General features: G+C 43.0%; 1 protein-coding gene and 2 long non-coding RNA genes across 3 annotated transcripts in view; 1 reads left to right on the top strand and 2 right to left on the bottom strand.

Annotated features, from left to right (window-relative positions):
* The window catches only part of STT3B (STT3 oligosaccharyltransferase complex catalytic subunit B), a 48,957-nt gene extending 33,486 nt beyond the window's left edge, over window positions 1–15,471 (bottom strand). The window contains exons 1-2 of the mRNA XM_080974715.1: window positions 14,854–15,471; window positions 788–896 (exon numbers count right to left, since the gene is read on the bottom strand). Coding sequence (XP_080830841.1) covers window positions 788–896; window positions 14,854–15,158 — 414 coding nt within the window. The 5' untranslated portion in view covers window positions 15,159–15,471. The remainder of the gene's footprint in view (window positions 1–787; window positions 897–14,853) is intronic.
* A 33-nt stretch (window positions 15,472–15,504) lies between these two features.
* LOC308459617 lies at window positions 15,505–23,928 on the top strand. The gene is made up of 2 exons (XR_013978227.1): window positions 15,505–16,245; window positions 23,489–23,928. It is a non-coding gene; the product is annotated as an uncharacterized lncRNA (long non-coding RNA).
* LOC308459611 lies at window positions 16,602–22,374 on the bottom strand. The gene is made up of 2 exons (XR_013978220.1): window positions 17,470–22,374; window positions 16,602–17,434 (listed from the first exon to the last, which is right to left on the bottom strand). It is a non-coding gene; the product is annotated as an uncharacterized lncRNA (long non-coding RNA).
* Window positions 23,929–25,018: the final 1,090 nt, after the last annotated feature.

Here is a 25,018-nt window from a genome sequence, read left to right as displayed (position 1 = left end):
GGACACATCTATATCCATCAGAGATGGTTCATGCAAAACATTTTTGCAGTACAACAGCAATTATATTCTACCACAACCCTATCATGAAAAACATAGAAGTTGAATCTTTTGTTTGCAAGAACATTTTCTCATATGAATGTTTTTCAACTACAAGCTTTTCTGCCTACACAGCTCACTAATATCTTTCTCTTATAAAAGCTAGCCAAATTACATTTCTAAAATTGAATTGTCCTAAGGACTATTCTGTCCAGTTAGAAATTCACCAAGCACATTATGTGACTGGTGCAAGTTCAACTGCAACCACGTGGAGATTTCTGAGATCACCAGGTTGGTGACTGACATCTCCATCTGGCTGGCCCCTCCAGCTTTCTTAAGCAGGTAAGCAGAAGAGCTTATTACGTTTATATCCCACCTTTTTCTCCAAGGAGCACATGGTTCACTCCTCACCTCAGTTAATCCCTACGACGACCCTCTGAGGGAGGGTAAGGGGTTGTGACTGGCCTAACATCACCCAGTGAGCTTCATGACTGAGTAGGGATTCGAATCTGGATCTCCCAGATCCTGGTCCTGCTAGATGGTCATGATTCAATACTGAGATAAATATAAATATGAACACTTTAAATTTAATTGAAAAACAGCTTATTTTTTACATACTTGCTGTAATTGAAATTTTAAAATCTGATATAAATGGAGTTAAAAACTCAAAGTATAACATGGAATGGAAGTAACAGTATTCATTTATAAATGGACATTTTCTTAAAACTTGATTACATTTTCTGGTACTTACAGTCCCACCTACTATTCTTCCTAGTGGATACCATGCTCTTTCGTCAAACCAGTTTAGGAATTCATAAAATCCATGTGACGCAAGATGATGTGTTGATCTGTAGTTAAACCTAGAAGAAAAGGTAAAATTTAATAGGTTTTTTTAAGCAATTAAATCTACTTATTTTATGTAAATGTATTTGTCAGACAGCTTTTCAAATACATGGGATTGGATCTGAACAAATTTAGCTGAACTTTAATTTGTCACATTGATCTCAACAGGATTAATCATGATTTAAGCCTTGTAGATATCAATGTGATCCAAATGTAACTAAGTTAGCCTGGATCAAACCCAGAGTTCCACTTGGTGAGTAGAAGTCTGACATTGCTAACAGCATACTACTCTTGATCCAAGCTAGAAAGGAATGTGAAAATTGAAAATACTGTTAGGCACCATCTCAAACTCCAAGAAGTGAGACTCCAGGAGTGCCTGCACTTTACTCTAGGTTCTGTTACCTTCCAATGAAGGTCAGCAAAGACTCTGGTGTCTTCAGGGTATATGGTTTTATTTACACATACATGCAACCTGCACATAGGATGGAGGGGCTCAAGCACTAACACGAGTCTAACAGATCTTGCTTCTCCACTAGGTTTCAAGCAGAACCACAAAATCCAGCATAGAGGAAGGCATATCTGTTCTCCAACGTAGTCTCCAGCTTTTCAGCTTACACAAATAACAACTCTGGCTATTGTTCTTCTACCTATCAGCCAGGTGATGTGGATGGAGAAAGGCCCATCCATTTGTTTCTATGGCACAGGGCAACTTCTTTGGATTTGCTAAATCATGGTACTTAACAAGCCAGCCAAAGCTATTAGTTTGACAAAGGAACTGCTTTGGCAAGCTTCCTCTTAAACATTCCACTCTCACAGATACATGATCCCAACAACTGCAAGGGACCCAGGGTATCATTCACACTGACCCCCCTCTGCAATTCATAACAATATTCATTCTTATGACCGAACTGAAATCTGCATTTATAATTTCAACTTCAACTTCATCACCAAGCTACCAATCTTCAACAAACTTCAACCAGATTCTTCACCAATTCCTTAAGCTTTGACCTCCCAAATAAAGGGAAGGGTTTGTTAATAAACGCATCTATTTTTTAAAAGTCGCATCCCTTCCCCCTGAATAAAGGAGTTGCTCAGTGCAGTTTACAGATACAATGCAAGCATAAAAGTAACCATAATCCATACCTTTATATCAGTAATTATTAACTAAAAATAGCAGCATAAAACAAAGAAAAGCATTCACAATCAGTACCATAAGCAGCAGCAGCAGAATAAAAAGTGTGTGCCAGCAGAATCCAAATAGAGAAGATGGCCCAACCTCTTGGGGCAGGGTTCTGCTTATTGGGTGCCACCCCCGAGAAAGTTCTTGCCTTAAAAGGCAATGGTACACAAAAGAGGGTCTCAACAGCTGATCTTAAAGAACAGGGCAGATTCACATAAGAGGAGACATTGCTTCGAGCAGCTTGGTTTCAAGCTACTTAGGGTTTTATACAAAATAACCAGCATCTTGAACTGCAGTCAAAACAGAATAGAAGCCAGTGCAGCTGACAGACCACTAGCCCCAGTCAAAATGTATGCATGTATGACCAGGACCAGGAATGGATTGGCACACCAGCCAAAGCTGGACAGAAACTCTCCTGACATCTGAGCAGCTAATAACAAGACTAGATCCAGGAGTACTCCTAAACTATGAACCTGGTCCTGTAAGTGGAATACAATCCTTTCCAGTACAGGCCGATATACCTTCTGACCAAAAGCACCTTTGTCTCATCCTAATTTAATTTCAGCTCTTTTATTCTTATCCAGTCCAGGTGGTTGACAATCTCAAAACATTTTAGGTAAAGGAAGCCACACATACTCCGTAAAAAAAGTTATCAGTTTTAGACCCTTAAGTACTAGCAGTTGCCAGGACATTGCCTGTGTAGTTCCTTATTTCAGATATGCTTTAAGCTTACATTGCAGCACAATGTTATTTCTGTTCTTATATTATAATTGCCACTTGTAGAGTACTTCACAGACAGGTCCCTTTTATTTAAAATTATGTTATTTGAATGTTTTGTAACTTGCTGCCACTTACAAATCATGATATTGTTCATGATATAGGTTTGTTTTGTTTTAGAAACAGAAAACAGATTATCATTATTATCAATTACATTTCTATTATCGCCCTTTATCCAAAAATCACAGGGCAGTTTACAAAACACAAAAACTACATACCAAAACCCTCCAATAACTCCCACCTCCACAGTTTAGAAGAAAATAGATTGTTTAATTAGCCAAAGGCCTGGGAGAAGAAGAATGTTTTTGCCTGGCCCCTAAAGATATCTAATGAAAATGTCAGGAATGCCTCCCTGAGGAGAGCACCCCGTAAGTGTGGAGCCACTACAACAAAGGTTCACACTTGTGTTTTCACCCTTCATACCTCTTGCAGAAGAAGGGTCTCAGGTGATAATTGCAGGGTCTGGGCCAGTTCACATAAGGAGAGGATGTCCTTCAGGTATTTTGGTCCTGAGCTGCTTAAGGGTTTGTAGGTCAAAATCAGCACTTTCAATTGGACCTAGAAACCAACTGGCAGCCAGTGCAGTCGGGCCAACATTAATGTTACATGCTCAAATGGTTTGGTGAGCAACCTGGCTGAATTCTGCACCAGCTGACATTTCTGAACCATCTTCAGAGGCAGCCCCACATATAACATATTGCAGTAATCTAACCTAGATGTTACCAGAGCACAGACAACAGTAGTTAGGTTATCTCTGTCCAGAAAGGGGCCGCAGGTAGGCCACCAGTTGAAGGTGATGGAAGGCACTCCACACAACTGAGGCCAACTGAGCCTTAAGCAACAGCAATGGATTGAGAAGAAACCCCAAGGTGCATACCAGCTCCTTCAGAGGGAGTATAATCCCATGAAGAGCAGGCTACCTCCAGGGTTCAAAATTAGCAGGGCGCCAGGCACATTTTGCACCTAAAGATTCTCCATTTGCGAGCACCTCAAAAAGTCTGGGTGCCATTTTTTGTGCCTGGCTAACACTCAAGGATTACTGATATGTATGTGCTTTGAAGCCTCAAAGTATATGTTAATGGTAGACAATATTTTAAGGAGTTTAACAACAAAAAGTAGAGTGTTTTGAAAACTGAAGTATGGTACCAATATGTTTATTGTAAACACCAAATTAAACATGTATTAACAATTTCTGCTAAAATATGATATTAACAATGTGACACTTATTTGAATTGTGTATTAGTTCCTGCTTATCAAAATAATTAATAAAAAGTGTTTCCGACCCCCCCACAATAGTGACTAGACATTCTGTTTTGGCACCCACAACCCAGTTCCCAGGAGCCATTTGGCTCTTAGTTTTTCTATCCTAGTTTCTAACACTGGCTACCTCCTATCCTCCCATCTATCTAGGGAGCCACTCACAAACATTGCCTCAGTCTGGATTGAGCTTCAGTTTCTTAGTTCTCATCTTGTCCATTACAGAGCCAATACAACAGCCCTGCACAACCGCTGCCATACCTGCAGTTGTAAAGGAGAAGTAGGGCTGTGTGTCATCCCCATATTGTTGACAACATACTCCAATACTCCAGATGACCCCACTCAGTGATTTCATATACATATTAAACTTGAAGCATGAGGAACACCACACTGAAGTCTTCCCAGGGCGGAAGAACACTCCTCAAGCATCACCCTCTGGAAATGACCATCCAAGTAGAACGGAAACCACCACAAAGTAGTGCCACCCACCCCTAACTTGGACAGCTGCTCTAGGATACCATAATGGATGGTATCAAAAGCTGCTGAGAGGTCAAGGCAAATTAACAAGGACAATTTTTTCCTGTCTCTCTCCCAACAGAAGTCATTGTACAGGGCGACCAAAACACTTTTTGTGCCAAAACCAGGCCTAAATTCTGATGGAAATGGATCTAGAAAATCAGTTTCCTCCAAGAGCTCCTGGATTTACTTTCAAGCAATCAAAGGCTGGTTTCCAGCTGATGCAGGTAGGCAGGAAAGAAGAATCTGCATACACTTGAACAAGGGACAACAAAACTCACATAAGTACAATGTAGGTGGTTGACTTTTAAAGAAGTAGTGAAAACTAAAGAGTTAAGCAGCCTTATAAGCTCATTATGTACTATGGACTGTAGCTCATATAATTTTAAAACTGCCAGCTGGAAGAATCAGAAATGTTTTAAGGGAGAAAGATAGGCCTTAAGAAATGATACCAGTCTTAATATCAATATAATTAAAAAGCGACATCAAAAATTATCCACATCTTGAAATTCTGGCCTACATTTGACTAGGATATTGTATGCTACTCTAAAGTGGCTGTAAAAATGTTTCAGAGGAGATAATGAGGCAGAACTACACAAGGCAACCCTCTTTCATCGAGATTCTGAGGCAGGTTCAGATAAGTCAAACTAACTAATGGCAGGTAAAAGTTTAAATAAGCATGTGTAGGATATTTTTCTTCCCTTTTCAAAGTGATGATCCTTCCTTCTGTGAAAAACTACACTAATAGAAAATGGCATATCATAGTGAGTTAGGGAACTGGGGCATGCCAAGACTCTGTTTATAGGCTATAGAACTGCAGGATATTGCCTTGATTTAACTAAAATTAGATTTCTACTTCATCTAAATTTGATCTCACTAATTCAATATATTGACAACTAAAGTTCAGCTAAAATAATTCAATGTTTTTGTTTAAATATGCAGTTAAGAGCCAAAGGTCCAAACTAGACATCAGTCAAGTGCACACACTTGCACACAAAATCAAAACACATTATAAATATCACATCTTGTTTAGTCCTGGGATTAATGCATTTGAAAAGGTTCCACAGCAAAGTGTTACTACATGGACAGATACCGCTGTTAGATACATTGGAAACAAGTGGTATCATTCTAACTTCTAACTGGGAGTGATGGTATGTTTTCTAGTTGGTTGTAAAACAAGGCTTACACTCATCTGAAGGAAAAAAACCCTGGCCTGTATCCACTGTGCAGCCTGCTACATATGTGGATCAGACATTGAATGCCTTTAGTAATATACCTTTAAGAGTTCAGAACTCCTTTCTATTCCTAATTAAAGTCTGAGCAACGATGCATGGTCTCTGAACCCACTACCAAGACAACTAAAGAAGAAACGTAATAAAACTGCCATTTCTGCTCCGAGAAATGGCAAATGTAGTCCCCCATGAAAATATTCCCTGGAAGTTTCCAGCACTACAGAAGGTTATTGTATTTCTCATGGAGTAAATCCTGTAAAAAACATATAGCTTAGGAACTAAAATCTAGGGGGGATAAGCTTGTAGAAAGTTTTACCTTATCAGGGCAGTCTATATGCCACAGCAAGCCACAAACCAACCTAGTTTAAATCTCATTTTTGTAGACTGAATATGTGTATGTGTGTATATATATGCGAAACTAGCTATTGGAGAACCCAGCATAAAAAGATCACAGTCTTCATTCGCATGCAAAAATTGGAAGGCTTTTGAAGAAGGAAGAGATGTTTTTCTAATTAACAGGTGATCAGATCAAGTTGGCATATATAGTAACATATGGATCATGTAAAATCTGCCCTCACTGCTATGATACTGCCACATTAAAAAAAAAAAAATCAAAAGGAAAGGCCAATGCCTCTTTTTCACCTTCAACAGTATTTCCTGCATAATTACCCCACTGAAATGGACAAAATTTGGAGATTTTGAAATCATACTACATTTGCTCATTCTGGCATCATGAGAAACCATGGTTTACCATAATATAGGGATGGGGAACCTGCTACCTGCCAGAATATAACTCTCATAATTCTTGACTACTACCTGCTGGCTACAGCGGATGTGTGTTGGAGTATAACAACATCTGGATGACTAAATGTTCCCCATTGCCACTAACTTAATGGGAACAAGTGGAGCAGAGCCTAGTCTCCCCACAGACTTGTACGATTTCCCTCCCTTTCCAATGCATCCGTGTGGAGGATTTGTGAAGCTTTTACCTCCATTTTGACCACAGTTTAACAGCATTATTTTCAGAATGCATACCGTTGGTAATTTATCTATGGTTTGCTGAAACAAGCCAAGCCACTTTAGTAAACCACAACTTATTTGTCCTAGATAAGTTGTTCCATATGTACATTGCATTCTGGACAGATATCAAAAAATGTAAAGAGAATTTAAAGTTGATATTCTGAACTGGTAGGAACTAACAGAGATCCAGTGGAGGGGAAGGAATGACATGCTCACAGAAGTAGGTTCAATGGAGTTAGAAAGCACTGTTTCAAATAAATTTTGCAATTTTCCTGTACACTTTAAAGAAAATAATAACCATAAATAGAAAAAAAAAGTTAGCTTTTACCATCATCACTTTGAAAGTTAAATATAAGCCACTAACGTTCTGTTGACATGGTGGAACATGTTAACAAAAACGAAGTATATTATTGAGAGAAGATCACTGGCTTCGAAACAAGCTGATCTATAAAATCTGATTTGCAAATGAAGTCTATGTAATGAAGGCTGGGTCACCTCTTATCAATAAAAATAACAATGCACAGAAATATTTATTGTGGCCCTGGATACTGTTTTAAAGATGATCAGATTCGATTCTGTGGTAATCTAATGTGAAACCATATAATTGGATAGCCACAGTATATTTCATTTAACATTTATACAGAATGTTCCTAAAAGTTTAGATAGTTTTGTTGTTGTCCTTACTACAATCAGGTAACAAATAATGATGCAAATAATGCTGCCTAAAACCAGGTAGTTATATTTCATGCCTCTCAGACCCTATACCACTTTACTGCTAATCAAGTATAACCTCTTTTTACTTTAAAACTGAAATTTACCTTAACTTCATAAATACTACCTTGTTCTCCTACATGCTACCTACTTGTAACTGCTCACACATTACATTTGCATCCTGAACTTGTTTGAAACATAAAAGCATAAAACATCTTATTTTCAAAGCAAGTGTCTAAAATTCTGAACTGATTTTTTTGAACATTTGTTTTACCATGAATTTTTGTTTGAAGATAATGGAGGTCATTCCTAACACATTATTTTTATTTATTTGTGAAATATGGGATTTAAGGGTGATAACGGCATAACAGCTTAGGACCACAATATCTAATGGACTGCTTTTCTTCACACCTGATGAGGCCATTCTGAACATCATGTTGCCTTCTGAGATATGGCTGGTTGAGAGGTACAAAAAGCCCTTTTCAGTTATGAAAAAGCCCTGAAATGCAGGACTTTCTGTCTTGCATCTCCTAGTATTCTATCACCTCTTGAACACTATTATTTTCCACTGGGTACTTAATTTAGGTGCTGTCTCAGTTTTTCTTTTTGCTTAGTCCCGGCTCTCAGTTTTTCTGCTCATTCATTCATTCATAAACTGATGTTGTTTCCTTGGCCATTTCTTTATTATGTCATCTGCTTTGAGCACTTCTGTGTTTGGAGATGGAGGGAGGAAGTGAAGTAGCTGCATGTATAAACAGACACAATTGCAGCTACCGTAAGAATCACCATGAGCAAAAAGCTGTACTGGTAATGAAAAATAATATGACAATTTAGTGATTATTCTATAATGCTTGACAAAAACTTTTTTGAAGGACTTACCAAAAAAAGTTTAAATAAGCTATTAGCTGGAGTTCATATGCTCAAATAATTGCACTTGCTACAACAAAGAGGAAGCACAAAGTAGTATACCATACTGAAATGAGTTTTCTGGAAGATCACTTCATTTTTGTGGCTTATAATTCTAATTAACTTACCTACTGATGTAAGGGGGAAAATCCATACAACTCAAGGAGCCCCTTTTTTCAGTAAGCGAATTGGCCCAGTGACTGAGCAGGTTAGACAGATGACCACTACAGATGAATGTACTAACCATGTAAATTATAAAAGATAAGACAGCCAAAGTATCTTTAGAAGCACATACTGGAAAGCCCTTGTTAGAGGCTACATTATCTAAAACCAATTTCAGTAAACCAATACTACAAATTATGAAGAGGCTGTAGAAGTCATTTGTAACAGTTTTGTGGCTTGCAAAAATTATGGAATTAAGAGAGCCCTCTTTCACTGAACCAGAAACAGACCAAAGATTAAGTCTGAAAAGCGAAGTACAGTCATACCTCGGGTTAAAGACGCTTCGTGTTAAATCTTTTCAGGTGACATCCTGCGGCAACCCAGAAGTACCAGAAAGGGTTACTTCTGGGTTTCGCTGCTCGTGCATGTGCAGACGCTCAAAATGATGTCACGAGCATGTGCAGAAGCGGCGAATTGCAACCTGCGCAGATGCGGGTTGTGTTCTGCTCATGATGCAAATGGGGCTCCGGAACAGATCCCATTTGCATCCAGCGATACCACTGTACCGTACTTTTCTGTGTATAAGACTAGGGTTTTTTTTACTTTAAAATAATGTTAAAAATCTGGGGGCGTCTTATACATGGAAAATGCATATGCCCATTTTCTAAATTTGGGGTCCCCAAAAGTAGGGGGTGTCTTATACATGGGGGCGTCTTATACACAGAAAAATATGGCATATGAAATATGTTTTTTCTAATATTTGTACAGTTTATAAATTGTGAAAAGACGATGGATGTACAACTGTATTCTGTCCAAGGCATAGAAGCCAGATCATGATGATGATGTATAACTTATTTCTACTTGTTCATTCAACCCACATGGAGTCACACAATTTAAAGGATAATCTAGCAAGTGTATCAAAAGCATACATAGATAAACATGGTTATATTTGGAAAAGTTATTATTATTATTAATAATAAAAGAAATCTCTGTTGCATTTCGGATTTTGGTAATAATCCTGGCCTTCAATAATCTACTCATTTTACTTATGCAAAACAGATGGTAAGGTTGCATAATCACATAAACACAGTGACTGTATTGTAACTGGTGAAGGACCTCAGCTTGTATAGCTTTCTACCTTCAAGAGGCTAGTAGTAAGGAACTTTGGCACAATGAGCCACTGCAACATTTGAAACAAGTCATTTACGAACTCCTATGGAATACCTAAGAGCTTCCTTGGGTGTACCCAGTGGGATTTTATACTATTTCTTCTTCAAGCATCCCCCATGCCATGTCAGAAATATGCTTCTCAAAGAAGCCTCAACTTCTGCAGTATTGGTTCATGAACTAACTGAATGGTTCTAATTGCATGACCCCAGCACCTAGTTTTAAATTCAAGCAATGAAATTGCATTCATAAAATGATTATGTATTCAACAAAATTAGTTTTGTATTCAGCTTCCTGTCACTAAGGTTGCATATACAAATGGAACTGGACAATATAATGGCCTGGTTCACTCTTAATGTTAAGTCAAACTATGGCTTAGCATGAATGAGCAAATGTGCTGGCCACTGGAAAAAAGATTACAGCTGATTTATTCCTTCTGCAGTCCTGCTGCCACTGCTCTGCTATGAACTAAGTTAAAGTTTGGCTAAGTGTTACAACTGAAACCAGACTTGTGGTTTATGCCCCGATGACAAACCACAAACTGTAAATCTTAGAACAAACCTTGTTTACAGTTCATGGTTTGTCTGGAGTGGTGTAAACCATGAGCACTGATTCAGATTCAGTGCTATGCCAAACTATGGCTTAGCTCATAGCAGCAAGGCGGCAGCAGGACAGGAGGAGGAGAAAAGCAGTCTGATCTCCCAGAATCTGCATGTTAGCCTGTTTGGATTACATATGAACTAGGTCACTGAATTTTTTAAATATTCATTTTAAAAAACCTGCTTTATTTATGTAAAGGCAGCCAACAGATAAAATAAACTAAGCCCAATACAATAACCAAATTAACAAATCCGTAAGTCATTAAAAGAAACACTGCCTAAGCTAGTGTGAAAGTTATTTAATCAGTCAACAACCTTATTAAAAAGCCATAACTTTACCAGACACAAGAAGGAACAGAATGATGGGACTCAATACACCACACCCTTTATCTAGCTGGCACCTCTTGAGGTTGTGTGATCTGGAGCTCTCTTGGGAACACTTTTACATGTGCTGATGCTTGGAGCATGCAGAAAAAGGGCAGTTCTTGAGTCATCCAGGTCCCAAGCTAAATGCTTTAAAGGTTTTATATCAGCGCCTTGAATTGAGCCCAGAAACTATTTGGCAGCTAGTGCAAATCACAAAGGGATAATGCAACTGTTAACATGGTCAGTTTTAGAAGTTTATTAGCACAATGGATTTTTTCCACACAGGAATCCTTCTTTGTTCATTCATTTACACGTCTAATTTTTCTAGCACTGCAACGAATGTTTATATTTGAACCCTCATAAAGAATAAAAGTGACCTGTTGAGGTATGTGAAAAGCTCTTCAAAAGTCCACACTGTTTTTTACACCTATTTCAGTCCCAATATGCTGCTGTTTCAGCCTATTTTAGGACATCTCTCAAAACATGATCCAAGCCAATCACACTGGGGAACTGGGTGGCACTATGTCACTGTGTAAGCAGATATGGCTATGTGATATTGTCACCGAGGTCTAAGTGAAAGTGGCAAGAGAAACTGCATCTTTGTTATTGAGCCAACTGGGCCAACTCTCCCTGTGTTGCTGTCAGCACTGCACAGCAAGACTTTTGCTCTGATCCAGCTTTAGTCATGCATAGTTATGCATGAGTAGCTGCAACAGAAGAATAGTGATGTCGCTCCAAATGTACGGTACATCCCCGTTCTGCCGCAGCTAAATATACACAAATGAATTGATTTAGAGAACATTCCCTCTTCTTGCTCTCTTGGGGAAACTTACACACCCTCTCTTGAAAGGGGTGCAAACAATTTTTCGGGGGGGGGGGGTGCTGACTGCACAGAATAAAAAATGTCTATGATGCTACCTCTGTTTCAACTCAGCTCTGGTTATTTTTCCTTTATATATCTATTGTCTATCAACAGCAGGTGGTATCAATAGAGGTGGTAGTATACAGAAGGACACATGCAAGTGGTACTCCAAATATGTCTTTATTTCACTTTCTTACCAAAGCACTGTGGGACACACACACAAAATCTATTCACAGGTTTAACATAATCATAGTAACCACTCCTTGGAACAAGGAGCAGGTTCAGTGCCTCTCAGCAGTGTCCCAGATTGCTTTACTTTCTCCAATGTGTCTTAATCAAAGCCACTGAGAATCCTTTTTGTACAGCTCCATCCTAAGTCCTGTTTCAAACAGTGCAATCCTAAGTATGTTTACTCATAATTAAGTTTCACTTTGATCAGTGGGGCTTTCAGCTGTTCATGGGACTGCAGGTTTAGTCAGAGCAGGGGTGTAATGGAACCTTTGAAACTGATTTTAGCAAACACTTTCATAGAATTCATTTTTAGTGACAATAAAATGCAAAAGTGTTTATCCAATATTAATAGCCAATATGCTTAAACCTCCAATTTATGTGTCATATCAAGTTTTTTTTTTTTAAAAAGAATCTAGTATATGACAATGTACCCACCACCATTTTTATCCTTTGCTTTCAAACTACTTCTATTTGATTATTTTAAACCTGTTTTCTCTTGCCTTTGCTAAGTGCAACATTAAGTGCTCAGGGCCACATCAGCAGCTTTATTCTGATAGGTGCATGTTACAGACACACAGCATGCATCCACTAAAACATTAACAATTAGAGGTACAGCTGCTTCAACACACACACACACACACACACGTAGCTGGTCCAAGCATTGAAGAAAATATATGAATCTGCCATATACAGACTCAGAGTACTAGTCCGTATTCTTTACTCTGACTGACAGCAGCTCTCTAAGGCTCAAGGTAGGCTGATATGATATACATGCCAGAGATCACTGAACGGATCTTGCACTGTATTTTGCTTTGCTAAATGAGTGAGGGAAAGAGGAACACACATATGCTATGCCTTATTTGAATTGACCTTCTCCAGAGCTCCTATTTGTCCTGCTGCAGAAAACCGATAGTACACATATCACTAGGGAAGTGACAAACCCTGTGCCATTTTCCCAATCTTAATCCCACGCCAAGCTATTATTTGCTCTAGAAGGGGGCAAATAGACACTCCAATCCCACTACTTGGGGCAAGGGATTCACCCAGTACCATGGCTCCAAGTATATTTCCCTCCTGTGGCTATAGATAGTGAATGTAAGATCCTCTACAGCTAAAGCATGTACTGTATTCTACTATTGAGCTGTATGTTTTCCTCAAGAGAGAAACATAAAGCACGTCATCTGGTTTGACACGGACAAGACTGTACACAGACCTGTGGTTTGGTACACTAAAAACCATTTAATTCTTTCTGCACAACACACAACTGTCCACTGACATGTAATTATTATTACACTGGTGTCTCACCCCAAAGGGTTCAGAGAAGAAGATAAGGCTGTGATCCATTTTATCCTCTCAACAACCCTGTGAAGCAGGTTAGACAGAAAGATAGTAACTACAAGTACATAATAAGGCTAACCCACTATCATCCAGTGAGCTTCATAGCTGATGAGGGCCATGAATCTAGATCCTGTCCAAGTCAAACTTCTATTCCACTGCACCACACTGACAACACTAATTACTACTGTAATCTAATCACATTACTGATGTGATGTGTGAAGTGGCTCTCAGGATTCCCCACAGTTTAACATGTGGCAGTTTCTCAAATGCATCCCACTCTTATGAGAAATATGGCAGGCTGCAAATCATGAGATTAAAATAAGTGATGCAATCCAATATAAGGGCAGAAATGTACATCTCCATGCAACCGTGTGGCGACACAGGAAGCTCTCAGTCAGAAATAACCCTATCATGATGCATTAAAACCTGCCATTACATTCAGAAATGAACTGTTCCACAACATAAAGTGTCAATTTAAAGCCAATCAATGCAGCATGGGGGCAACTAAGCACAGAAAGTATTCCTGAGCCTGCAGAAATAGACCTCGGGACTGCACTTGCCTCAGTGCTATTTGGATAAAATTTGACGTGCAATCAACTCATACATTTTCTCTAGCAGAGACCACAGCCATGTGGTATGTTCCATGGGATGTGGATTAAACCTCTATACTTGTTTTACATGGAAACAAAGCAAAGTCTCATGAGAAACCATACTAAAGCAAAGTGACACTGCATGCCTAACAATACCAATATATCAAAAAGCTTGAATATCAAAAATCACCTCTCACATTTCACCAACGCCACACTAATTTTCAGTATTTCAGATGGGGTTACCGACCAGCAAGGTTACCCCCTTCCAACTTCCCGATTTGCTCTCCCGTCCCAAATCCTGTGCAGACCGTCCCCCGAGATTCCGCATAGCCCGGTTCACAATATGCCCCCTTGGGGAAGCAGAAATCCAGAGGAAGAGCGCGAAATGCTTAGCCCCTGGTGGGATTGCACTCATTTCCCTACTCTTCGCACACGATTGCAGAGGCGGCTCCGCAGACCCCTCTGCCACAGCACGCAGCTATTACACCTAACGGCGACCCACCTGTACGCAGCAGCAGCAGACTCCGCCTGCCCCTCTCCCGGACCAGCGTCCCGTCAAGCAGCAGCCTTCTTTCTATCTGTCTCTCCGCGCTTCCCCTGCAGCCGCTCCCTCGGCCATTCCCCCCGTCTTCCTCCTGCTCCTCCAACGCACACGCCGCCTGTGCCGCAGCGGCGAGGAGAAGCGGGCGCCGCACAAGTTTTGCCGAATGAAGTGCACGAGCAGGGCTGGGGGGGGGGGGCGGCCTCTCTGCCCAGGATGGAAAGAAGCCGCCGTTCAAGGTCTACCTGTCCGCTCCGGAGCATCTGCCGGCGCAGGAAGGGACCTTTCACCCACAAAGGGTCCCGTAAAACCACGCCTAGCACTCCGCGTGCGCCGAGTCCCTTCCGCGCTTGGCCCCGGGAGACTCTTCCCGGTACCCGCTTGTGCTGAGGGCCGGCGTCGACCCCGCTCCTGCTCCGTTTAACGTCCCCCCGCCGGCCGGCCTGCCTCTCAGCCTGCAGGCGGGCGGCGAGGGGGATCCCCGGCTCCTGCTCGCCCTCTGCTCCCCAACTCACTTACCAGGGGTCGAACTCGTGGATGATGCTCTCGAAGCGGATGACGGCGAAGAGCCTGGAGCTGAAGCCGGCCAGCCAGGCCAGGAAGAGGATGGTGAAGGAGAGCAGCGACTGCCAGCCCGCCGGCTGCGACAGGCCCCCCGACAGGCCGCCGCCGCCGCCCCCGCCCGCCGGGGGCCCGGCGCCGGTCGTCGTCGAGGAGGAGCCCCTACTGTTGGCCAGCGCTTGGGAAGCGGCGGAGTTGGACGACGACGACGAGGCGGCGGCACCGGTCTTGTGCTTGTGGTCGGGGGCCGAGTGCTCCGCCATGTTGCTCCCCGGGGCTCCTCGCTTGCCTCTCCGCCTCACGCGCGGCGAAGGAGGAGGAAGAAGGGCAGAGTCCGCCCCGTTTCCCTCAGCGCGCTCTCCGACGGAGGGAGGGAGGGGAGGCGAGGCAGCGGCGCCCTTACCGCGCCCGTTTCACTGGCGGCGGCGGCGGCGGCGGTTCCTCCTGCCTCCCGCCTCCTGAATCTCCTCAGCGACCCGGGAACTGCCGCCCGATGCCGCCGCCAACATCCCAGTGCGGCGCGAGGCGGGCGGAGAGCGGGAGCGAGACCGGAGTAGCTCGCGCGCGATGTGAAGGGAAGGGAAGGGCGGGGGGCGGGGGGCGGGGAGGGGAGGGAAGGGAGAGGAGGGAAGGGAGAGGAGGAGGCGTGGCCGAGAGCGCGAGGTGGGCGGAGCAAAAGCCGCGGGTGAGGAGAGAGAAAAGCTTCCGTATGAGGAGACAACGCTGGCTCGGGACGGTGTTGTAAGCCGTTGACGGGAGAGTGACGTGCCACGAGGCGCGCGCGCGGAAAGGGGCTGCGGAAAGAGGTGGTTAATTGAGGCCGAAGCATCCGATGACATTCGCACCAGGATGGGCGGAGCCAACAGCGAGGCCCCGCCCCACTTGTCGCCCCTGCCGCTCACCCCTCCTTCTCCTCCGTCCGTCCTTCCGTGAGGGAACTCCCTACTAACCTGTCAGAGAGCGACAGGTACTTCAAAAGGGCAGGCCGGCGGCCAATCGGAGCCCAGAGCCGCAGGGCGCGGAATGGAGAGAGGCGGAGGCCCTAACCGCCTCCACCAATGGCGAAATGCCTGTGCTAAGTGGAAGGGTGCGATTGGCCAAGGGTCCCGACCATTCGCAGGCTAAGAGGAGGTCGGGTTTGGTTGCGCGTCACGTGAGGCGCACGGGAACGTCGGCCTCAGGCGAGCGCCGCTTTCGCAGCAGGGTCTGCAGTGGGGGGCGACGTCTGGCTTACGAAGCTTCGCTGGGAGCGTTGCATCCTGGGGATTGTAGTTTGCAGCTGCTGTGGCTTGTCAGGCTCTACTTGCGTAAAGCTGACTATCCCTGTGGAAACACTCTGGATGCTTTCCTGTAAGTAGTGATGAGCTGGACAAAGGCAAATTAAACAGAGCCTCTTTCCAGATGGAGCAGGCCATGCGGATTAGTTCCTGCATTTGCTGCTGATCACGTGGCCACACTCTTCAGAGGATCGGCTTTGCAGCCACTGCTTAGCTCTCGAGGGGCAAAAGTGGCAATGAGTGACCCTTTCTATATGCTTTAGTGATCCCTTTGCCACCCTGATGTATGCGCGTATTGCTCAGACTTTTATTTTATTTACTCTGCTGAAGCTCCTGTGCTGCTTTATTAGTCCTTCAGAGCAGCTCACATACCCTCCCAACATTTCTGCAATGAAAATAGGGACATCCTGTTCAATAATAATCATAATATTTATACCCAGCCCATCTGACCAGGTTGCTTCCAAAATATATTTAAAAAATCATTAACATTAAACATATACAGGGCTGCCTTCAGATGTCTTCTAAAGGTCCTATAGTTACTTATCTCCTTGGCTTGGGGGTCGCATAATTCCATACTGTCCAATGAAAATAGGGACATCCTGAGGAAAAGTGGGACAATCAGAAACCGGGACAGCTTCTGTGAATCAGGGACTTTCCCTGGAAAATAGGGACGCTTGGAGGGTCTTAGCTTACAGTTTTGAAATGGTTGTGAAGAAATAAAAAAAAAAAAGAAATTGAAAAATCCAACAGCATTAGGAAAATGTCTGTGTTGGGGGGGGGGGGAGGAATACCCTCCTCCCACTTACACCTCAACAGAGCCTAGGCAAATCAAAGGTTTCCAAAAGGTAGCATTGTCAGCACCAGGCAACCATCTCTGGGAAATATTTCCATAAGCAGAACAAGGCATCACAAGTGGCTCTTTCTCTGGTCATTACAATTGAAATGCTTGCTAGTCTGGGAATTGCTATAGCCCTGAAACACATTGCTGTTGTTTTATTTATATAGCTTAATCCATAGTGTTTCTTATAATCTAGAACAGGTGGGGAGCTCTATATCAGGGGCCAAAAGCAGTATTCCAGACCTCTCTATCCCGCCCTTGGGAGTCTCTTAGGCGTTGTCCCCTTCCCAAGCATCACCCATTAGCAGCCCTGCTCCTTGGTTTGCCTGGGCTGAAAGGTGTCCTGGAAGAGTGGTGATGCCTCTTGCTTCCTCGCATTGAGTATACAGATATGCGTATGTTGTGATTTGTGTGTGGCCGCCCACTGTAGAAAGGTAGAAGTCACATCCATTGCATCACCTGCTTTTGCCTCTGGCGCTAACCGCTGCTGGTATGTGGCCCTGGGGAAGGTTGCGCACTAGGGAATGTAGCCTTCAAACTGGGAAAGGTTCCTCACCCTTGAACCAGTCATTTCTGAAATATCTCCTTTGTGTCTAACGGAGATAAGGGAGAGAAACAGAGGCAGGTGTAAACAACAAACAGTTCAGTTACACATGCGTTAGTTAAGTTACCGTAGTAGTGTATTGGGACTAAAGGGCTGTGCCTATAACTTCATGGAAAATGTTTTGAGGAAAGCTCTGGAAGGCATAAGCGAGATGACCTCGTAGGGGCATTCTGGAAGGCAGTTCCAGGTATAAGGGGCAACAGGGGAGAAATGGCAGTATTATTTGAGGAAATAAAAGTGCAGCAGAAGGCTGAGGGTGGTGGAGTTGGATGAAGAGTTTGGATTTGATATCCCGCTTTATCACTACCCTACGGAGTCTCAAAGTGGCTAACAATCTCCTTTCCCTTCCTCCCCCACAACAAACACTCTGTGAGGTGAGTGAGGCTGAGAGACTTCAGAGAAGTGTGACTAGCCCAAGGTCATCCAGCAGCTGCATGTGGGGGAGCAGGGAATAGAACCTGGTTCACCAGATTACAAGTCCACCGCTCTGAGCCACTACACCACACTGGATGAAGCTCAGGCACCTATGTTTTGTGGTATAAGAACGGAGAGATGTGGAGGTAAAGGTGAGAAGGTTGTGAAGGACCCAGGAACAGACGGGAAGCTAGTGTATGGATTTATGGAGAGGTGTCATGTGATCAGGGTGATGGAAAAGGTGAATAATGTCAAAATAATAATAATTTATTATTTGTGCCCCGCCCATCTGGCTGGGTTTCCCCAGCCACTCTGAGCGGCTTCCAACAAAGATTAAAAATACATTAGAATATCACACATTAACAACTTCCCTGAACATGCTGGACAGAAGTGAGATGATGGAAGGCCAGAGAGGAGATGAGGCAAAAAGCTGACCAGGGAACAACTCCCCTAGGAGGAAAAGTTCCTGTGTTTGTGACTTTGGGGTTTGGATAAAGGATGAGGAAGAGGCAACACGATAGAAGTGTAGAAATATATATATGGCATGGAGAACGTGGATAGAGAAAGGCTTTCCCGCCTTTCTCGTAACAGTAGAACTTGTAGACATCCAATGAAGCTGAAATGTTGGAGGCTTCAGAACAATCAAAATAAAGTACTTCTTCACGCAGCGCAGAGTTCATCCATGGAATTTGCTCCAACAGGATGGCCACCAACTTGGATAGTTTTGGATTGGACAAATTCATGGAGGAGGAGACTGCTAGCCACAATGGCTATGTTCCACCTCCACTGTCGGCCTCTCAATGTCCGTTGCCGGGAACCGCAGGCGCGGAGAGCGCTGTTGTGCTCAAGGTCCGTTTGCAAGCTCCCCTAGGCCCCCGGCTGACCCTTATGAGAAGAGGAGTCTAGAGTAGATGCTCCATTGGCCTGATCCTCAAACATCTTATGTTCAAGGCATGGACCAGAGAGTTGCTTCTGAGGGGGACACAGAAGAAGCGGCATATTGCAATTTTATAAAGAAAGAACCAAAGTTCAACAAGGGATGGTGATGTTATGCACTCTTAAGTGCTGAGAAACTGGCTATGACAGCACTTGTATGTAAGTGCTGCCTTTCAGCTTACCTCTTCAAATAAATATATTGTTCTTCTCTTGTTACAGGTTTAGAGAAAACCTGTGCTACAATAGCTTTCTCGCAGACCTATTGCCACCCTGTGCTATCTCTTGGAAGCATATGCGGCACTTATCAAGGTCCATCCTGAATTTTCACACATTTTCTTTTAAACCAGGCTTTTTTTTTATAGCAGTTACCAGGGTCTCTTCTCTTCCTTCCTTGCAAGAGATGTGGAAACCTTAGATGCAGCAATGTCTGGGTCTGTTTTCACCTGCCTCTCTCCCCCCCCCCCCATAAAAAAAGACTTAAGACTTCTGTAGGCCGTATCTGACAGCTAATTTGCATCTATACGTTTCATCACCTGGGATGTCATCATTCAATGACTCACACTTGAATGTAGGCAGTTTTGCTAACCAATCAGAATGTTACAGATCGGCCTATATTTTTACTACGTTGTGTTTGCCAGAATTACAGTATGTCACTGGCAGGTGAAAGCTTCATCTTCATGCAGAAACGTACTGAATGTCTTCTTCTCTAATTCTCAGACCCTCCGTGTTGCAGTATGTTTGCATCTTCATGATCGGAGGTTGAGGAGAAAAATACAAAGCGTTGGAGTAGAAAGAGGTTCCTCAACCCCGACTCTCCAGTAGTCATTTATATCCTGCATCACCCATTCACTGTTTTTCCACCAAGCCTGTTTGACTTGAGGACTGTGCCTTTGAGGACATTATCCAGGCCAGGGGTAGCCAATATGTTGCCTTCCAGCTGTTGCTGGATTGCAGTTACTGTCATTTCTTATCACTTTCTGTACTAGTTGAATTTGATAGGAATTGCAATCCACAACCTGTACAGGGTACCAGATTAGTTACTACTTGTGACTAGGTTGTGGTACTAGACGCGGGTGGTGCTGTGGTCTAAACCACTGAGCCTGTTGGGCTTGCTGATCAGAAGGTCGGTGGTTCGAATCCCTGTGATGGGGCGAGCTCCCGTTGCTCTGTCCCAATTTCTGCCAGCCTAGCAGTTTGAAAGCACGCCAGTGCAAGTAGATAAATAGGTACCACCGCGACGGGAAGGTAAACGGCTTTTCCGTGCCCTCTGGCTTCCATCACAGTGTTCTGTTGTGCCAGAAGCGGTTTAGTCATGCTGGCCACATGACCCGGAAAGCTGTCTGAGGACAAACGCCCACCTCCTCGGCCTGAAAGCGAGATGAGCTCCGCACCCCATAGTCGCCTTTGACTAGACTTAACTGTCCAGGTGTCCTTTACCTTACCTTTTACCTTACTAGTCTAACTTGTCTCTTGTTTAAGTGCCATATCCCTTTCTCTAAATGCTGCCTTCAGTCTTGATCCCGGCTCGGTTTTGATTACACACTTGCTCCTTGCTCTCTTGATCCTCCTTTGTTGCCTTGGCTTGTAACCCCTGATGATTTTGGACCAGGCAGCTGCTGCAAGTCCAATTGGGTTGATAGCCCCTTCTGGTTCCAGAGCCTCGGTGCCTGAAGCCTGACAAAGGGTCAGCTTTTAAATAACTGGGACCCAGGACCACAGAAGAAGAGGGTTGTATGCGCAAGAACAGGTAAAAGTCTAGCAGGTTCTTTCAGTTCAACGATCCCAGTAAGAACCACTCTAATTATGGTGCTATTTAAAATTGTTTGTATGCAATTTTATTCTCAAGAGGCTCCCTGGGCTCCCTTTGGGAGATGAATGGTGGGCTTACGATTTTTAAATAAACAAATGTGTGAATGAAATTAACATGCACATTTTGTGTTATGTAAATAGGTAGCTGCAGGAAAGTGTGAGATAATGTCAGCACCATGAGGGTGGTTGTGGTGGCGAGAAGTTTTAACACTTTCTCTCCCAGCCACGGTCTCAACAAAATTGCCTCTCCAAATGTCTGCTGTTTGCTTTCAAGGGAAACTCCCAGTGGTGACCTTAAGCAAAGACTTTTCCCTTGCAGCAGAGAAAGCCTTGCTCCTGTCCTTTTTGTTGTGACATAATTATTGGTAGATGGAAGCGGCAACAGTGGTGCAATTCTGGGTATCTGAAGTATCACTGGCACATGCAGAAGCCATATGGAAGAATCTGCAGAACCAAAATAGATGTTCACTCCCCTACCCTTATATGTGTTATTTAAGCATTGTAATCCATAGTCTTAAAAGAAACTGACATGTCAGTCGGTCAGAGGTGAAGCATCCAGAATAGAAGGCGTATAAATCTTATTTCTATGCTTTTGCTAACAACAACAACAACAGTAGCAAACAAACCTAAAGAATGTGACCTTTCCTTAAGATATATTATAATATATATTTTATTTAATAAGATTACTATTTTATTGTTTATTTTATAAATCCATGTTTTAATTCTGGGGGTATGGTGAGGTTTTTTTGTTTGTATTTATGTAGTTTTTGATTCATGCTTTCGTGTTTCATTTCGTACATATATTTATATATTTTTAAAAATTGCTTTTTTATTATACGCCTCCCAGAAAAATTTATGGGGTGGCATACAAATGCCAGCAATTTTTGTCCTGGATAGGAATAATGGTGTATACATGTTCAGGAAAGATGCAAGTTTTTCCCATCTGTTTTGGTTTTGCAAAAGCACCATGTTACTACTTCTAAGATCTTTAAAGCTGCTAACTGTTTCAGTTAATCTAATGTATGATAAAAAGAAAAATTAATATCCTGCATATATCAGCATTATTATAACCATAATGCATTAGTGAGAGAGAGAGAGAGAGAGAGCGCGTGCTTCTATTAAACCAGTCTTTAAGATCTAAAGAATATATATTTTTTACATATCATACATCAGTAGAATTTATTTGTTTGGGCTACTGGCCATAACAAAACATACAACAAAATATCAGAAAAAAATAAATAAAAATAATCCCCCCAATACAGCCCCACAGAGCATCAGTAGCCCAACATCAATTAGCACTGGGCCACAAATACTCTTACAAGGCAAAAGTGCCGTACTTTTCCGTGTATTCCTCCCTTCTGTCTTTGTTCATTTTACTTGGATTAGTTGGGACTCGCAGAGAAGTGCGTAGTGCATGCATCTCCATTTGAATAGTGGTTCTGTGCAATTCAGGGCTCAACCCACTCTCTGCCTCCTATCATCCCCCTTTCTCCAACTCCTTCTAGATAATCAATATAGTAAAGGTAAAGGGACCCCTGACCATTAGGTCCAGTCGTGGCCGACTCTGGGGTTTCCTGTTCAGGGAAGTTTTTAATATATAATACTGTTTTTAACACTTGATTGGGAGCCGCCCAGAGTGCCTGGGGAAACTCAGCCAGATGGGCGGGGTATAAATAATAAATTATTATTATTATTATTGCGGCACTCATCTCGCTTTATTGGCCGAGGGAGCCGGCGTTTGTCCACAGACAGCTTTCGGGTCATGTGGCCAGCATGACTAAGCCGCTTCTGGCGAACCAGAGCAGTGCACGGAAACGCCGTTTACCTTCCCGCCACAGCAGTACCTATTTATCTACTTGCACTTTGACGTGCTTTCGAACTGCTAGTTTGGCAGGAGCAGGGACCGATCAACGGGAGCTCACCCCGTTGCAGGGATTCGAACCGCCGACCTTGTGATCGGCAAGTCCTAGGCTCTGTGGTTTAACCCACAGCGCTGCCCGCGTGGTCCAAAAGAGCCAGGGGTGTCTGACCCGCAAGAAGTTGCGATAACACCAGTGAGCACATGCTGAGGACGATCTCCTGATCTGCTGCAACCCTGTCACTGAGAGCGTCTCTCCACCCTCCTGACTTGGAATATGCCGTTCTTATTTCAGTCGTCCTCTCCCTCGCTGAAAGTTGCACAGGTGCCAGTGCCCGCTTTGTAGCAACATGTATTTCCACTCCAACCTTCCTCTTTAACCCAGTTTGGCTCCTTGCATCCTTATCTGACGCCTACCATCGTCTCCAAATTTGGCATTAGACCCCTCCTACCTCTACCACCTTGTCAGATTTAACCGCAGTGTTGCTGATTCAAATCCAATGCAGTCTGTGTAAAGAATCAATCTTTATATTTTGCAATGAATTCCATGCTCTTTTATCCTGAAACTTGGTCTATCAGCTGGTTGCTGTTTTCCCCGGCTATATGTGGAATCTACCTGTACTCCAAAAACATGCGCTGCTCATTGTACATGTGAAAACCAACAAAGGATGTAGACAAGGACATAGAGTAGCGTTGCCCCTATTGGCCAGGGAAATCTTTGATTTATGTTGGTTGGAGTAGTTTCCATCATGTAGAAGGTGCTGTAACAATTCATGCTAAATACTTGTATAAATAACAGTGCAGAATATTTAATGGAGACTGTTTAGCGTTGAATGTTTTCCACTGTCTTCCCACAGATGCAATAATGCAGATTAAGAGGCACATTTGTGATATTGTCCATCTGGAATCAATGCTGGAATCTCAGTGACGCCTAACACCCTCTTTAAACGAAACCTTAATATGCAATTTTTCAGTTCATGCTGAAACTTTATATCTGCATACCATGGCACTGATTTTACAGCTGATAAAGAATATATGTGCGTGTTTCTGAGATGAAATTGAGCTGCTAACTGCTAGTTTCCATTAAAACAGATCTGGGAGAAACAATGGGGGATATCGAACTAAGTTAGAGCAGACGTGTTAAATTCACGGTCTTGTAACTTGAGTCAGTCGGTTGAAGTGGGTCTACTCAGACTAATGCGATATATCATTCCATATGACTGGATCCTATAGTCAGTGCTGGGAAACCAGATTCTTCAGCTAGCCAAAATAAATTGTGAATGTTCATCCTGGGCAACCTTGTTTCTAGCAAATGATTTATTTTATGCCAGAAGTTAAACAGAAGAGAGTAAACAACCACCTCGACTTTGGAGCATTCCTGTTTTCATATCCTAAATGAAATTTGCAGGGTTTGTAAGTGTAGGCTGCAAACCTGAGCCAGAGAAAGAACGATGCAGAATTAAAGAGGTGGAAGGGACCTCAGAGGGAATCGAATCCACCTTTTTCCCTCATGCAGGCTTTACAGCCACAGTGAATCCCTGCTAGATTTCTGTTTGACCTTTGCCTTTCCCGCATTAAGCAAAATACCCTCAGGGAAAAGCAGCCCACAGTTTCCCACAAATGAACAACTCTTACCTAGGAATAGAAGGATCAGTCCATTTCAATTCTCCCAGCTTACAGCCAAGAAAAAACAGGTATACATTTCAAAATCAAACAGTGCAAAACTGATTTCTTAATAACAGAATAAAACAACAACACAGTAGCAAGTGCAACAATGTACAAACAACAACGACATTTCAGTACTATAAATATAACATCAACAACATCCAACAGCAGAAATAAAAAGGGAGCGTGACATTTTCACCTTGGACCTAGAAACACCCCTCCCATGTCACTGTTCCCTGTCCATCTCCTGCAGAAACTTCTTATAAAGCTTCCAAAGGCAAGAAGAAGAAGAAGAGTTTGGATTTGATACTCCGCTTTATCACTACCCTAAGGAGTCTCAAAGCGGCTCACAATCTCCTTTCCCTTCCTCCCCCACAACAAACACTCTGTGAGGTGAGTGGGGCTGAGAGACTTCAGAGAAGTGTGACTAGCCCAAGGTCACCCAGCAGCTGCATGTGGAGGAGCGGGGAAGCGAACCCGGTTCACCAGATTACGAGACTACCTCTCTTAACCACTACACCACACTGGTGGGGAAGCTGGAAACACCTGTCCCATGATGTTGCTCTGTTCTCAATATTTCTGCAATATTTCTGCAGCACTTTGCAATTTTTCTTTAAAAAAAGATCTCATGAAAATTTATCAGCGTTTTAGTACAATTTTCTCTTATCGTGTGCAGTTTTGACTAAAATATGGCAACCCTAACTCACCAAACTGGTTACAAT

Source organism: Podarcis pityusensis, assembly GCF_964106645.2.
Source record: "Podarcis pityusensis genome assembly, chromosome: 12".
In the NCBI taxonomy this organism is placed as follows: domain Eukaryota; kingdom Metazoa; phylum Chordata; class Lepidosauria; order Squamata; family Lacertidae; genus Podarcis; species Podarcis pityusensis.
Note: the sequence above shows the minus strand (reverse complement) of the source record. Positions and strands in the feature narration are given on the sequence as shown.